This window comes from Podarcis pityusensis, assembly GCF_964106645.2.
Source record: "Podarcis pityusensis genome assembly, chromosome: 2".
Lineage (NCBI taxonomy): Eukaryota > Metazoa > Chordata > Lepidosauria > Squamata > Lacertidae > Podarcis > Podarcis pityusensis.
This window is the reverse complement of record NC_138029.1, coordinates 34,569,288-34,586,814: the sequence shown is the minus strand read 5'-3', so window position 1 is coordinate 34,586,814 and position 17,527 is coordinate 34,569,288. Positions and strand designations below refer to the sequence as shown.

Genomic DNA, 17,527 nt, shown 5'->3' with positions numbered 1-17,527 from the left:
CTGCTTGTTGCGTGGTGGCCAAAATGCAACAGCTGGTGAATTTTTGCCATCTCCAGCAAGAAAAGCATAGGACTCTAGTAACCATGGTTAGAGACAGCTACAGTGTGAGAATGCAGAGAGGCTGTAAAAAAACCACACACCTCCCTTAGTTGGCATATAACAATGCTGCTTAGGATTGTCAGTGTAAGTATCCTAGTACTTGGACCTGCAGATATGTAAAAGTAAGAGATATTTTGAAGCTCTGGTGACATGGATTTTCCAGACTTATTTTGATTTGCTGCAATGTGGCAGTGGAAGGCCTGCTTGCAGCAGAGTCATGGTGACATTTTAGCTGTATGGAGTTTATGATGAAAGGAGGGACAAATAGACCTTCAGAGTCAGGCATTATATGTTCAGATCTCATGATATGAGGAAAAAGTTAACTTTCTTTTCTGTTGGTTCCTTTTCTACAGGTTCCAACAAAGGAGAAAAGAATGCTAGTAAGGGCACCCGTTAGGGATCCTGAGAGTCCCACATTCCTTGTCCCATCACCAAATAATTTGATTTGTACCTGCAGGTACAGTATGCATGACTAGGTTTTCCTGTGCCTAGTCCCACATTCCTTGTCCCATCACTAAATAATAATTACATTTGTAAAATCTGTAAGCCAGCTTGAGGTTGAGACAAATATATTGAACGAAAGATAATGGTAAAATATAAATCAATACTTTAGGTTTAATATAATATTATGTAATTTTTTTTCTTTTAGTGCTAATGTGGTGTCCTTCAGTTGAGTAAAGGAAAAATTAAAAACTGCTGTGTGTGTACAAAGAGAGTATCTTTGCAATTTTTGACATCTACACTTAGAAATAAGCTCGGTTAAATTCAGTGAGTCTTACTCCTATAAATATAATGTCTCATTGGGTTTCACAGTCTGAGCATAGTGCTAATACACAGCAAGGAAATAGGAGTTGTTGTTGTTTTATTTGTTGACTTTACAAGTTCATTCCTTTTATAAAAGTGAACGTTTGGTGTTCCTAGCTTGGTTTGTTAAAAGCCTCCATAGCAGTACTGGGGAGATTGTGCCATGAGGAAAGGTGGGTGGAGGAGATGGAACACCCATATTTACATACTTGAGAAGGGCACTACAGTACCTGCAGGTGCAGTATGTATGACTAGGCCTTCTTGTGGCTAGTCACCAAAATATCTGTGTAAGATATAGCACTGCCTTATCAGCCGCATCCTGTATGTAGCATTTTGGTGCTGCTGTTTATTACACCATTATAAAAAAACATAGATCCTTCATATCAGTCAGGGATAGGTGAATTGAAGTTTGATGTTGTTGCTTTTGACTGTTTTGTCAAAATGAAAACTATACCATAAATGCGCCGGTCATACTATTGTACAGACTGACAAAAAATGATCATAAAGACTATATATACACACAACACATCCTTGTGTAACCTAATAAATCCTATTTCAAATTTCTTTTTATGAATGCCAGGCTGCAGATCTGAACCAACTGGACTTGGTGCACATGGATAGTTTCTGTAGTCTATGTTTTCTAATGAGATAATTTTCAAAAAGCCTGAAAAGTGACCAGTATGAAAGGTTATGTGCGTCTGTAACCTGGGGACTGGTGTCTTTACTATGTTAATGTAATTTGTACAAATTGCAAATAAGCAGTGCTCTTTTCCATACTCTGTTTGGTGAAAATATGCTGCCTGCCATTGCATTCTGTCAGTGTTGATGGATTGCTTTTTATATTGCAACTGGAATACTTTCTCCAGAGAAAATGATAGTTGTTGTTTTTTTATCGCATGCCTTCCTTCTTCCTACCATCTCCTTTACTGATGGGTAGGATTAGCAAATAGAGAGGCATTAATTTTAGGCATTTGAACTCAGCAAGGCAACTGGCCTTAGACACGAGAAGCAAAAGTTATTTGGGCAGCTACGGTCAAACTAGGCTTTCTTGCTTGACAACATTAAGTACAATTCAGCGGGCTAATTTGTATACCTGTCTTACCTTGCAGGTGCATGCATAGGATCTCCTTTCCTTTTTATACAGCTCTAGGTTGTTTCCCCTCATAAAGGGCTCTGGGCAGTTACAAAGCATCTTATTATTGCACCAAACTTATAAGTAGGCTAGGAGACGGTGATTTTATCAAGACCACCAACTTCAGCAAGGATTTGAACCCAGATTTCCCATATAAGTCCAAAATTCTGCATTTGGAAGAGTGTGTTGTTGCCTTTTCCTGTTTCAAAGGGTAGCGCTATTCTCTTGTTTCTGCAGATGTATCCTGTTTCCTCAGGAATCTTGTGCAGAGCTCTTGATTCTCTGGAAATTATCAGGTCCACTGGAATTTAAGTAGCTCCTTTCATTTCTCTCAAGTTAAAGCAAAGCTGTTAAGACAGAACTAAAATGCGCAACACACCACTTGATACACACATTCACTTTCTCTAGGTCTGAGGTGGATTATGCCTGGAGGGGTTGGATTAAATCTCTTGCTTTATTTTATAGCAATTACTTTAAACCTCAGCTATGTTTCCTGGCTCTAACCCCTTTCCTCAAATACTCAACTAAGGCAGCAATCATGTACCTGTTTACTTGGAAGTAAGTTCCCTTGAACTCAGTGGGCCTGCCTTACTCAGCGGTACTTACAATACTTACAAATATTAAAGCATTACACTGTAATAAGATAATTGTGTTTCCTATATATCCTATTAGAATTTAACTTATGGAGATTTGAGATCAATTGGTTGTAACTGTTGATTCTCTGGCGCATGATAAGAGCTGTGTTCCTTGGCTACATTTGTAGTGGGGGTGATAGTGGGAGGTTTCACACCCACCCCCTTGCCATAAAAGCATCGCTGGTAATAGTTACTTTTGAAAATGAGCTCACTTATAATTGTTGGAATTCTGCCTGGGTCAGAGGAATGTGCCACAGCGTAGGCACCGGCAGATATTCCTGTCGACCTCCCCGCGTCTCCCAACCTCTGCTGATAAGCAGGCGAGGTCCGGCGATTCTTCTCAGATGTATGAGAGGAACACACCGTTCTTCCTCTCTCCCCTTTGGTGTCCCCAGGGAGGGGAAAGAAGCAGACAGAAAACTATTTACATCATTTATTTCTGCCTCTTACATCAGTACAGAGAATCATGTCTGCACTCAACAACAGCAAGAAGAAAAAACTCCTCCCAAGTACATCCAGTACGGGTCATATGACACACACACACTGAGCTAACATCCGGTGCTCAGTACAGAATGGACTGCCCCTTTGTTCCCATGGCAACAGTCACAAACATCCTGTCTGGCTTTCCAGCCACAAGCAGCTGGCTGAGCTGCTAGAGCCTTTGCTTGCTGCAGCATTGGTGCTTTATGGTAACATACTCCCCCTAAAGTATCAATGTGTGCTGCGAGCAAAGCGTCATCCAGAGAAGAAAACAAACAGTTGTTATATTTATAACATTCCCCTGTTGTTTCAGTTCCACCCTTGGAACTACCCGCCACTGGTTTAACCAATGTACCTCTCTGGTTGTGTGACTTCGCATTACCTCGGTTAACAACTCTCTGTTGTGCCTTTGTCTCTGACTCAGACACAGCTTCAATCTGTCCTTGGTCGTTTACAATAGCAACATATGCAAGGTTAGCAAACTCCTTTGAATACCTCTTGGGTGGTACACCCTTCGTTGCTCTCTCAGACCTACGTAAAAGTTGCTGCTCTTCTCTGCTTTCTGGTTCAGCCTCTGAACTCTCTGGAGAACCAGTACTAAGCTTAATCAATGGTTCATCCTCCTCTTCTGAGGGTCTAGTCATTATGTGAGATTTCCTTTCAATGACTGTGACAACTGAGCTGTCTGAGCTATCGCTGTCATCATCATCAGTACCACTGTAATCTGTGACATCAGAAAAATCATCATCATCATCTGAATTGCCACCTGTGGGAAATGTTTGTACTATCCGCTCTTGCTTTGGAGCACTCTCTAGGAACTTTGTGAGAATCACCTGACCAGATTCAGACAAAATTACTCTGTAGAGACCCTTTTCATAACCTACGAAAATGCCTCTGGCATTCTTTACTCCACCTGGAGCTTCTGTTCTCACATGAGACCCGAAAACCTTGAAATAGGCAACAGAAGGTTTTCTGTTGAACAGCTTCTCAAAAGGAGAACATCCCAACTCTGTTGAGACTTTTCTCAACCACACATGAAGATAGGACGCTAGCGATTCGGCCCAATATTCATGTGGCAAATGTGAACTCAGCAATTGCGCATTCATTCCCTTTTGCAATTCTTTGTTCACTCTCACACAGACCCCCCTGTTCCACGCTTCTTGCGAAACTGCAACTTTGTGGTCTATCCCTTTTCCATCCAGGAACTTCTGAAACTTCTGTAACAGAAAAATTTGCTTCTCATCTGTGAAAAGACAATCAATGTTAGCATCATGCATACTTTTAACCTTGTCACAAAACTCCTGAAACTTTTCTAAAGTTTCTTGCGGTTTCTCCATCATATAAACCCAAGAATAATTTGTGAAACAATCCACACACAAAAGGTAATATCGTGCATCGCCTCTAGATGGTTCTAGAGGACCAATCACATCAGCATACACCCGCTGAAATGCTCTGTCGACCTTCTTGGTCTTAGTCACCTTCCTGGTGCTCACACTGGTCACACCTGCAAGAGAGATTTCGTTAGACACAGAAGAATTACATTTCATGTAATCACTTTGATCAAAAGTCAACAAATACAGTCCATCTTTCTCTTTGGCAGTAAGAAACAGTTCTCCATCTTTGTAGATCTTGCAGCTTTTAGCATCATAGGACAGTTTCAGTCCTTTCTTTGCAATCTGCGACACGCTCAGCAGATTAAATTTCAGTTCTGGAACCAGGTAAACATTGCTTATAGTCAAGTTCAGACTTTCAAGATACACAGTCCCAATTCCAGTCGCTTCCAACTCCTGACCGTTGGCCTGTTTCACAGTGAAGCTTTGCTTCTTCAACGTCGAAAACAGTCCTCTGTGCGGGCACATGTGAACCGTTGCGCCCGTGTCAATTATGAACGAGTTCCCAACATCTGGCGTGGTTCCTTTCGCCATCATAGCCTTTGCAGGTTTCACCTGGCACTTGGTACGGCTTTTGCCTGACGCCTGAGGCTTCGTAGAGCTGCTCTTTGCTCCTCTTGACTGGCGCGGCTTCTTACAGTTTCGCTGTAGATGCCCAGTCTGTCCACAATTGTAGCATCGGACAGCACTCAATGCTACACCATGCTCTCCAGTAGCATCAGCAGTGGGGGAATTAGAACTCTGTTCTTCCCTCCCCCTGTCTTTTTCTTCCAGTGCAGCAAGTCTGTCGTGTTCATTCAGGACCACAGCACAAACTCTCTCCGCGGTCAGCTGCGCGGCCGGTAGGGAACCAAGCTGACTGGCAACAACCTTGTAGGTGCGGCTAAGGCTGTTTATCATCATGAAGCAAAACACTTCCTCCTGAAGACGGAAATTGCGTTCCACCATCTGTTGACGCAGAAACTTCATTTCTGTCAGGTGCGCTTGAACATCTCCATCAGGCGCAAGTCTCAGATTGGTCAATTTCTCAAAATACAGCAACGCTGATGAACCAGCATCTCTCTGATGCGTTGTACGCAGCGTGTCCCATACCTCTTTCGCATTTTCTAAATGCTGAACATGCACCAACTGATCATCTGAGACACACAGAATTATAGCAGTCCTGGCCCTTACATTCTGTGACTCCCAACCTCTGGTTGGTGCTGCAGGGATGGGGTTTTCAATTACATCAAAAAGCCTCTGATTCTGCAGCAGGGCCTTCATCTTTACAGACCAAGATGAATAATTGTCATTGGCTAAGGGAGGAGGGCAAGGCAAACCTCCCCCTTTCTTGGCATCCATTTTGAAGCCAAGCCTCTCTCACCTCCAAACAAGCTGCAAAATCCAACAGCTGTTTTTTTCTTTCTCACGCAGCAAACTGCAAATTGTTTACGCTCTTTGCACCTGGCAGCTAAACTCAGGCTGCTATTGAAAAGTCCCTTCCAAGAGCTCGTAAACCTTGTAGCCGAAACATTCTCTGATTTTGTTTCGCTTTCCCAGGCTCACACTCAGAGTCCAGCCCCTTTGCCAGTAACTTTCCAGGACCGTTACCTAGCAACAATGCATTTCAATGGGACATCTTATCTACCACAAAAATTTGTGGAATGCAGGCTTCAGCCTTCAAGCTGCAGGCCTCTTCCTCCGGAGCTTTTGTTTTCTTTGAAACGCAGCTCCGTGAACCAGGGAATTAATCTTCCTGCGTTCACACTTTTAGCCCGAAATGCAGCATACCTTGAACTTTGTTGCTCTGGAAAACACCTCTTCTTTCCACCAGCTGTCTGTGGAGCCTCTGGCATCTTTCAGACGCTTGCCTTCCTCCTTGGAGCAGAGGAGGACAATGCACCAGCCTCTCATGCAGATGTTCGATGGATCGCAACCATCCGAAGGCTGCCACTCTTGGAATTCTGCCTGGGTCAGAGGAATGTGCCACAGCGTAGGCACCGGCAGATATTCCTGTCGACCTCCCCGCGTCTCCCAACCTCTGCTGATAAGCAGGCGAGGTCCGGCGATTCTTCTCAGATGTATGAGAGGAACACACCGTTCTTCCTCTCTCCCCTTTGGTGTCCCCAGGGAGGGGAAAGAAGCAGACAGAAAACTATTTACATCATTTATTTCTGCCTCTTACATCAGTACAGAGAATCATGTCTGCACTCAACAACAGCAAGAAGAAAAAACTCCTCCCAAGTACATCCAGTACGGGTCATATGACACACACACACTGAGCTAACATCCGGTGCTCAGTACAGAATGGACTGCCCCTTTGTTCCCATGGCAACAGTCACAAACATCCTGTCTGGCTTTCCAGCCACAAGCAGCTGGCTGAGCTGCTAGAGCCTTTGCTTGCTGCAGCATTGGTGCTTTATGGTAACAATAATACCCTTGGTCCTCTTAGACTTGCAGACATATCACAGCATGTCTGTAGCACGTGGTTATGTTATGTTCAGATATCTTTGTCTGCAATGCCTTTGTATTTCAATATACATTTTAATTCTAATGGAAGTGGTAGAAACATTTTGGCATATCAAGGATGGCACAGCTAAACATCAGTCTGGTAGCAGCTTAAGGTAATTTTGTTGGGCTCTGCTTATTTTGGAGGTGACCTAAAAGCATAGTTCTCAAGTATTTTCTGCCCTGCCCCCAACTTGTCCCATGCTTTGTACAAAGAGTATTGGATCAAACATACTCATGATATTTGAAGAAGTATCATTGAAACAGTTTACTATAATAAATAGATCAAATAGTTATGCCCGGGGAGAGATTCTGTAATGCAAAATCTTGCTGTTTTTTCAGCCAGGAAACTGTTCAGTGTAAGGTAGAACACCTGCCTCTTCTGCTGAAGTGGCCCCTTCCCTTGGCAGTCATCTGACCAGGACATTCTGCCTAATTCCCTGAACGATATCCAGTATTTCCGGAAACACTGCATTCCAGTGAAACAGAGGGTAGATCTGGAATCAAACTGGGTTTTTTAATTTTATGTTCCATACTTTTGTTTTACATTATTTACAAATGTAACATTCAATATGGTTTTTTAATCTACTACAGGGATCCTTACATTTTCGTGGTTCTTAGTGGGGGAAATAAAAGGAAATTAATATTATGTGGTGGGATAAATGGGTGCACAGCACTGAATTCTCCCCACCCTCCTCATGTAAATAAACACTCTTCCAGCGCATAACCTTCTCAGCAGAGTCCCTGGTGAATCATTGCCTTGAGACCATATAGTACTGTACTTCCTTCTCTGGCTTCCTCGTGGCCATCTGGCTAGATAAGCTTGCAGAGGAAATTTTGTTGAGGGGTGGGGGTTCATCTTAACACAATTCAATGGCTGGAAAGTATATCAGCTAATAGCAAGGGGCCAGTGCTCGTATAATCCCCCCCCCCCGCCCCAATCCAACATGGATAGATCACAACCTACCTTGAAAATACTGATTGGGGTGCATACACAAAATGGCCACCCTTTCACATAAAGTGGCTGTTCTGGGAGTTGGGAAGGGGATTTTGTAGGGCAGACATCATCCTAAGGATGTGGGAGAGGATACTACAAGGGGGTGGAGCTTAGGGAAGAGGCAAGGCTGACACTTCTTTGATGAGTGCTGTGTCTACTATTCTAATACACTATATTTGATATTCCTTCCAGTAAGTTTTGCATTCTTCTTGCCTTTTCATATCCAGCATAATGCACATTTTTATATCACATTTTTAAATGTCACATTTTTAATCCATCTGCATTGTGGGTGATTTGCTCATTAGTTTGTCCCAGGACCATGTTGAAAAGAGTGTGGTAACTTGAATATTTTTCAAGGTAATGGATGTGTTTGAGTTGCATAATACACTGCACCCCTGTTATACCAATCCTATTTATTCTGGTTAGTTGTTACTCTGATCAGGTCAGGGGCCACTTCTTTACCTAAATACTCTGCTATATCATTCTGAATGTCAGTGTAACTGCATTTTACACCTGTGCACACAATCCACTAAAATTCCTGATTCTCAGTAGTTCAGTGCTATGAATATGCTTTCCTGCCGAATTTATTTCTGATTGTTCACTCTCTTTTCCTCTTTCCTCACTGAGAAGGAGCCGAATGCAGACTTGCTGTGTTGCCCATTGGTTAACATGCAAATACTTTCTGCATTAAGGCAATCACCTGTGATTAAGTGCCTACTTTTAGAGAATGCAAAGGGGCTCATTTTATGGATGTTAAGGATGGTGACAGGGAGGTAGTTGACATTAGTATCTCATGGGAATATATAACCACTACAGAACAAACCTGCTCTACTAGTTTATGCTTTGCTTACCTGCTTCAGCTTTCTGGTCTTTATGTTTTAGTGACATGTTACCTATCAATAGCTCAGGTGGTGCTCCTTCATCACAGCCAGTTATTTATCAGGCATGACAAAGTTTCTCACTCTCACTTGCTTTTTAAACTGTTCTTTAACAATGTAGGCATTGGATGCCTTTATCTGCTGTAAAGCCAGGAAATTGGAAGCCAGGAAATTGTCTTTGTTTAAACAAGCAGTCATCTTTCCTCTCCTCACCCTTTCCAAACACAATTTGAAATTGCCGAATGCCCTGAATAACTTGCTATTAGGCAAGAACTGCTGTTTGCTTTTGGAGCTTTTACTATGTCAGTTACACAAGATCACGATAGAATATTCATTCTACCCGATGTCTTGACTTGTCCTGCTGAGTAGTATTCAGTGAGCCTGTAATGACTGAAATTTATTTCCTTTATTAAGAGAGAAAACCTTCTTCACTTGGTACACTTAAGTATTCTTAGAGTGACAGTTTATGTTGGCACAAAATAGTCAAGTCTGCTCAGTATGACTTTTGTGGTTGCCTGTATCATAAACTATATGCATGTAGATGTGCACCCATGTCCAGAATGCTGTGTGTTACTCTGCCTGTGTATATAGCTCTGTTCCCATACATGCATTGGTTTCTATTAAAATAAGTGTCTGTCAAAGCATCTTTCTTGAAAGCTGCAACGAACGAACAAGAGATGTTGGTGTAGCTTCATAGAGACCTGCCGAATCTTACCACAGCTTCTTGCCCCTTCCCATTGGCCCTAAGTCCTTGCCTTTTTGCTCCCAGCTTCTCTACATCATTTCCCTTCAGTTTTTCCACCCTACTTGTGTCTCTCCAAGATCCTCTGTTATTTTATTAATGATGCATTTACATTTGTCCAACTGGTCAGTAGTATTGGGTTGATGTGGTTGGATGGCTTTGGATGTTCCTTGGTCATGGACTTCATTCAAATGTCTGCTTGATAAACAAAGTGATCACATCAAGTATTCAACCAGTAACTCAAAAACCAATGTAGGTTATAATTGTGTGGTGGTGTTTTTAACCTATTCCCTGCATTCCAAACAGTCTTCTGTGGCTCTTAGCTTTCCCAAGTGTCATTCCCATTTCCAGGTTTTGTATGTTTTCATTAAAGACCACCTGACTACTCCCATCTGCCTTCTCAGGTTGTGCTGCTGCATTGGGCGAGAAAACCCCTTTCTATAGGAGTTATGTCAGCTGGCACTGGGCTAGTGCTTAGCAGTCATTTCTGATAAATTATTTTTGAAGGAGCATGGGTTTATACGCAATGTCTTTTTTATTGTTCCTCTTTTGCTTACTGATGTGCTACGATTATACTGATGGAAGTGTTCTTATCTTTATTGTTGTGGGCTGCTTTGACCTCAACTTTGCTGTTGGAAAAAGCAGCATAAAAATACTGAATCAATTAAATCCTTTGATCTTTGTGTCTCTTCAGCCTGTAGAAGCAACAGATGATGCGTTCTGGGACCAATTCTGGGCAGATACAGCTACTTCAGTCCAAGATGTTTTTGCTCTTGTTCCTGCTGCAGAAATCAGAGCTGTGAGGGAAGAATCTCCTTCAAATTTGGCTACTTTGTGTTATAAGGTAAAAACATTATTCTTCCCATATTGCCCCCACTGTGAAATTCAGTTAGACAAACATTAGCTCAATCAAAGAGGGGCATTTGGCCAAAGGTAAATCAATCCAGATTGAGATGTCCATCACTCTTAAGTAGAGACCACTGATCACATGGAATGCACAGTTTTTGAAACGACTCCATAATTCCAAACAATCCTAAATTAGCACCAAGGCATAGAAAGATACTTCAGTAGATTCATTGTTAGTTCAGGTTTATGGTAATCCAGAAGAGGAAATAGTATCAAACCACCAATACCCTGCAGGGTAGGCAAACATGAAAGCTGTAGTTAAACTTCAACAGGATTAACTATGGCAATCAGTCTTGGACAGCAGTAGCCTGCAAGGCAAGAATAAGAGTGCAAGGATCTGAATTCCAGTTATAAAGCTCACATGTGTTTCAACTGTAGATACTTACATATACATATGATCAAAGGATCAGACAGGCTAGTTTAAGTGTGCTCAGGAGTTACATTTACCAGGTGAATTTTAGAATACCATATTTCTAACCTTCCCCAGGAAAGCAGACCTAAGGGTCAAACTAGATGTGACCTCAGTTGTGCCTCTGAATCCCATTATAGGGACTCTCATGTTCTTTTAAGCCTGGAGTCCCCCATGTGGTGTCTGCAGGCTTCATGGTGTCCTTGGACCAAGACCCCCTGGCCCTCCCCATTTTTATTTTATTTTTAAATTAGGTTTAAGAACTATTTTTAAACATTTGGTGCTTGGCATTCAGCCACCTAGCCGCCTTCCCTCACTTTCCTCAGAGTGCCTTTGGATGGTCCCAGAGGTTTTCTCCAGAGAAATGGAAAGGCTGGCTGAAGACCAGTGGCTGCGCTTCCAGCCTCCCCCTAAAACGCTTTGGAAAAGAAAAGGTCATCATCATTACCATGAATGAAAAACTCCTTGTACATGATCGCTCAGAGGCTTAAAAAAATGCTGCTGGAAATGCTTTTCTAGTTCTGAACATGATGTAGTGATGAGGGAATGATATTGGTGAAAAGGAAAACAAGTTAGAAACTGGTGAAAAGGAAAACAAGTTAGAACTTGCTTTTCTAGTAAATTGCTTGTGCCTCCTGAAGGAGGACCATCTTGCAGGTTAAAGCAGTTTTATTTCAGGAAGTGAGGCCCAGGCACTATGAATGTTGCTGTAATATTTCCATTTTCTGATGTGGTTATCTATCATCTATCTATCTATCTATCTATCATCTATCTATATTGCAAGCCATATCAAGACATATATTGCAAAGCAGGGAATGCATTCCTTAAATAAACAAACATCACTTCCTACCTCAGAAAATTGTGCCCCAGAGCAAGTTCAGTATTTATAAAAATGCCCTTTGTATTATTCCATCTTGTATACCAGGTTTAAACCCTTGCATTATAAGTTGAAGCGGTTGTTAAAGACTTTGGTTTTATCTCTTCTTGTTTAGGTTTTGTTATTCATTATAGCAGAGTATTTGTACTTCTCTGTCTAACAGAGAAGACTTTAACAGCACAAGGGTGTCTTGGACAGGGGGTATGCATCAAATTTTTAGTTTCTTGCTTTCAGGTATAGAAAATAAGCAAGCAGGTCTGTCTTTTTTCTGTACATGTATGTGGCACAGTAGCACATTATGAGAATTGCATACCACTAAGATGTATCCCAGGAGAGTTCTCCCATATCCAGCAATAGGAATTTCAACTGCTCTAGTCTGGAATAAATAATGACAAGCAGTGTTTCAGACATCAGACATTGAAAATACTTTTAATATATGAGGTTTTCTCTCTTCTTTTACTCTTTGGTAAATGGAGGAAAAAGGAACCTATTTGTATCTACTGTACCACCAGTACTTGTAGATTGGACTATTGCTAGTCCGCTATGCAGTATTTACCTGCAGAACACTCTATTTAATATAACTTTACATACCTTGCAAATCACTGGGCTGGATGCATGCTATTCAAACTATGTAAGCAGTCATGTTAAACAATTTCTGATAGTTCTCCAAGAGCTGGAAGTGGCGTATTGATCCTCAAAATGTACTCTGCATTTCCAATTCAAATATGAGTTCGTTTTCAAGAGTAATGCATACCATACTGCAGACCAAAGCTTTTCTCCCTCCACTAAAAATGTATCTGGGAATATCAAGTAATAACTGCAAAAATAGAAGCTGGCATGGACTGCTTCTGGTAAGGTTATACTGGAGTCAGTGACCTTGTTCCTGAAAAACAGTGATATTAACTTGATCTCAGGTATTTATCTTGGAAGTCTGGCATGCTCTCTCCCCACACTTTACAAATCTATTGACCAGTTGGATCCATATTTCCCACCTCTTCCATTATGCTTGGCACTTGTTAAGAGCACTTCTCATAGAGCAGCATATTCATCTGTGGAACCTTCAGTCATTTTTCAAGATCAAGGAAGAAAGTAAGATTTTGATTACATACTTCTAAGTCTTGAAATCCTTTCTCTCCCCCGCCCTTTACTAAATTATCACATTCTCAGAAAAACGTCTTTTTCAGATGGATTTCAGTATTGGGTAACACACAGCATTGCATGATCAGATTTAAATGCTCACAAAAGTATTTCCCTTTCCTCTGCTCCCCCATCCTCAAACTCTGTTCCAAAAGCAAATTTCGGTGGGGGAAGGGGCTAGAAGGGCAAGTTCTGTAAAACGAATGGAAATCTGTTGTGCTAATGGGATGGAAACATTGGATGTTACCTATTACGTTCAAACAGAGGCCAGCACTAGCAATAATTATGCATTTATTAAATGCTGCTGCTGCAGTAAGCCATTTGAAAACTTGAATTATCTGTGGCAATAATTGGTATCTGCATGCCAGCAGTTCCTGTCATTTGCTTTACCTTATTTGTTCCAGGCAGTGGAAAAGCTGGTGCAGGGAGCTGAGAGTGGCTGTCACTCTGATAAGGAAAAGCAGATTGTCCTGAACTGTAGCCGCCTGTTGACCCGCATCCTACCCTATATCTTTGAGGATCCCGACTGGAGAGGCTTTTTCTGGTCAACTGTTCCCGGAGCAGGTCGAGGAGGGGTATGTATCTATTGAATTGTACTACTGCTTTCAAACAGATGAAGGAGGAAGGACTTCTTCTTAATCAAAGTGTAATGATTAATTTATTTTAACTACTAAATTATATTTATCTAGAGGTAGGAAAACTTCACCCAGGCCTAGGCATGCCTGGACTGTGTTGCTTGGTTTGCTCTGATCCTGGCAGCATTTCTACCTTCTTAAATGAAGCACTGAAACATATTTAATGGAGGACTAGAGGCTCATAATGGAAAGACTGGTAAAGCAGGCACCTTGTTTTGTCCATGCCTGTATCTTTTAAACTATTTTTCATCCATGGGCATCTCAAGGGAAAGCTGTTCATTCTCAAAACGATACCCGGTGTTGAAGAATTGTCTTGAAATTCATTCTATCTATAAATGGGATCGGAGGGAAGAAAATTAAATGAACCTAGACTGGTGATGTCCTCGGAAGGACAACGTAAGGTGCTTTTCGTTGCTGAATTTTGCATCTTACTCAGCATCTGCAATAGCCTGGTAAGGAGTAATTTTGGTCTGCAGTGCCAGTGAAAAATGGCAAGGACTGACTGTACTATTGATCTCTTGTTCCAAGTCATGCTTATTCAGAGCCAACCACCACGATCACAATAGTTTTCAGGGTTCAGACATACTCTCAGTAGTTTCAGGCGTTGTTGTTATTTACAATAACAACACATATGATCATATATACATATATGATCAGCTGGGATGTAGAAACTTCAAGTTATCCTGGTCCCAAGCTGTATACGGCTGTGTATACCAATGCCAAAACCTTGCTTTGAACCTTCAAAAAAATAATAGTATTAAAATCCCACAAATCAGTTTTTTGGCTTGGGTGGGGAGGTGAAAGGACTGAATTCAAACCCATTTCCTTCTCCTGAAGAGATGGCTGGTGGCATTCTTAATTTACTTTCCTCAAAGACTATGTGTGCAGCCCAAGTGTTTGTGGGAATAGGGATGTGGTGCGTGTAAATTGTGTTGAACACTTGAAATGTGTTCTCTGCATTGGCTTTAGAAAATGGGACTTGGAAAATGTGCAGTAAGTACTGAAGAGGGCTAACCCCAGTGCAACATCAAGTGGGGCGGACTTCTTAATATTGTCTGGAAGCAATCAGTTTGTGAGTTGTTTATGCCCACTTTCCCCGAATGCGTAATAAAAATCCTTTGCTTTTGACTTCTATAATGCCATTCTAGTCTCTTAACTTCCCACTTCTGTCAAGGAATTTAAATCTGACAAAGCACAGAAATTTCTGCAACCAAATATTGAGCATTCAGCCACTTTGCATGTTTTATTGATTTGGTTTCTCATTTGGGCTTTGCTTGTAGAATTTGGAACATTTTTGTTTTGTTTCACAAAGTGCAGTTTTGTAGCCATAAGCAACACAGGATGAAACCATTTTGTGTGTGTTTTTGAGTTGTTGGTAGGATTTTTGTTTTTGCAAATTGTTAAACTGAGAATGCCACAGAAATCTGTTTCCACACCATATCTGCAGAAGGACTTGCTTAAAAATAGTCCCCGCTGCCAATTACAGACTGTGTACAGCATAGGGCTGCTTTTTTGCCTCATTTTGCTTTACTATAGTTCATCTTCATACAGACTGTCAACCTATTTAAATGTGTTCACTTTCTAATAACATTTTAAATGATTAAATTGGTCAAATAATGCAGTAGTTGAAATATTGGGAATATGTATGAAAAATGTTTTTGTTGACTAAATAACATCAAATACCGTATTGTTCGCTCTATAACACGCACCCGACCATAACACGCACGTAGTTTTTAGAGGAGGAAAATCCGTAGGCATGCCACCCGTAGGCATTCCCTCCATAACACGCACAGACATTTCCCCTTACTTTTTAGGAGGAAAAAAGTGAGTGTTATGGTGCAAAAAATACGGTAATTTATGGGGGTCAATTTATGGGCTCTGTTCTTTTTCAGGAGTTTCTTCTAGGCTAGACCCGTTAAAAGGAGCAGGAGTTATAAGAGCACAACTGTGATAGTATAATTCTGCCTATTCATTTCAGTGGAGCTTAAGCTGGAGATTGTAATTGGTGCTTACCTCAAGAGCTGTGCATTGTATGTTCCACTGAAGGCCACAGCTCTGTGTTAAATCCATCCCATGTTAACAATAACAGATGTATGTGATTAATCGATATGATGCTTTTGCCCTTAAGATTCTTAGAGACTATTTTTCCTTCTCTGATTTCAAAGCTGAATGGAAGGGCAGCCAGCCGGTTTTCATCTCTTTTGTTTTCTATTTCTGCACTTGGTATGCTTTTATTAGTTGCCCCGTTATGGTACTAGACAATGGATCAATGCAGGTCATTATTGTAGTCTAGCCTGCTTGCCATGAGTGAAGGGCTCTGTGTCCTGCACAGGCTGATACAGGCCTGGCTGTCACAGATAAGCTCCTGTCCCTCCCCCTCTGCTGGAAGAGAGTCTGAGATCCAGGATGAGCTTTGAGTGGCAGTGCTACAGGCCTGCAGAGCGGATGTATGGTTCCCTTGGAAACAGCTGCAGACTTGTGACTGAAGCACCAGCACTGAGATAGAAGAATAGGGCTTGATTTGGATGCCTGGAAGCACTTGGGCTGCTGAAGGAAGAGACTTGCTTTGCCCCAGCAAAACTAAGAGCATCTCCTTGCTGAATAACCGCCTGCCTCTATAACACATTTCTCACAGATCATCCAGCAACATAAGAACTATATGCTTCTGTTTAAGGTCTGCTCATGCAATGACTAGATTCTAGAATACAGTAATGTATTTGAAGCCAAAGTGGCCCTGATGTTAAATTATTTGACCAAGGACATTTGGGCTCATTTGCGGCCATTTTTTTGGCAATGCATAGTCTGCATTAACTTTGTACTTTTGTGTGATACTTTGGGATATATTGTGTTCCATGGAGCGAAAGCCCTATATTTTCTATGTGGAGAAGATATTTATAATAATTATAGATAATGCATCAGTAGGTTTTGCAATTATGATGGAGATCATGGGCTGCACGAATGCTACTTTTTCTTCATATGCGTAGCTTGTGCTAAGACATAAGCATTGGCTTGTTAGGCAGCTAAAGGTCCCTGTAGCTCAGCATTTTGTTTCCAAAAGTGGCTAGCCGGATGCCCCTGGGAAGCTTACAAGTACGGCATGATGAAGATAGCCACCCCTTCATTGGGGTGACTTGCTTCTAAACATGGAGTCGCCATTTTCAGCTATTATGGCTGGTAGCCACAACCATATTCTACCATTTGCTCTTAACCACACCTGACCATTGTGTGGTTTTAATAACAATAATTATTGTTAAAAATTTAATTTGCCTGTTACATCCCCCCCCGACTTTTATTTCCAGTTAAATAACTCAGTCAGGAGTATCTGGCTGGAGTATCCAGGAGTATTTGGCTGTGCTTGTGTAATCCCATCATTAAAAAAAACCAAACTGATAAGGTGCACTTTCCAGTTCTACTCCTCTAAGACAACTTTATATTTCATCCTGAGTTTTAGTTACATGGAAACTTGTACATGTGAACTTATTTAGAAAACTAAAAACACAAGGGGAAGAGCAGCAGCACAAAGCTATTCACTTGCCAAAGAAAACTTCTGGACACAGTAACATGCTTCATGTGGTCTGCAGAGCAAAGGTGCTCAGAAACTGCAGATAGGTAAAATGTAATTTGAGAGAAAGCTGTGGACGATGTGTAAATAAACCCTTTGTTTCAATTCCTACCTTGGTCAGGCTGCCATTGGGTGGTCCCAAGAAAAAATGTTAGTGCTTAGACTTGCCTCCTCAGCTAGAATGTGGAAAAAGCTGTGTCCTACTCCTTATATTTATCCTATAAATAGACTGTGTTCACAGCCCTTACCCATAGAAATAGGCTTGGTTCTAAATAAAAATAAACAGGTTGCTTCACATAACTCAGTAAAGGTAGGTAAAGGTAAAGGCCCCCTGAACGGATAAGTCCAGTCAAAGG

General features: G+C 41.5%; 1 protein-coding gene across 1 annotated transcript in view; it reads left to right on the top strand.

Moving 5' to 3' along the window:
- Positions 1-17,527, top strand: part of HID1 (HID1 domain containing) — a 45,846-nt gene that overhangs the window by 1,655 nt on the left and 26,664 nt on the right. The window contains exons 2-3 of the mRNA XM_080993710.1: positions 10,340-10,489; positions 13,379-13,549. Coding sequence (XP_080849836.1) covers positions 10,340-10,489; positions 13,379-13,549 — 321 coding nt within the window. The remainder of the gene's footprint in view (positions 1-10,339; positions 10,490-13,378; positions 13,550-17,527) is intronic.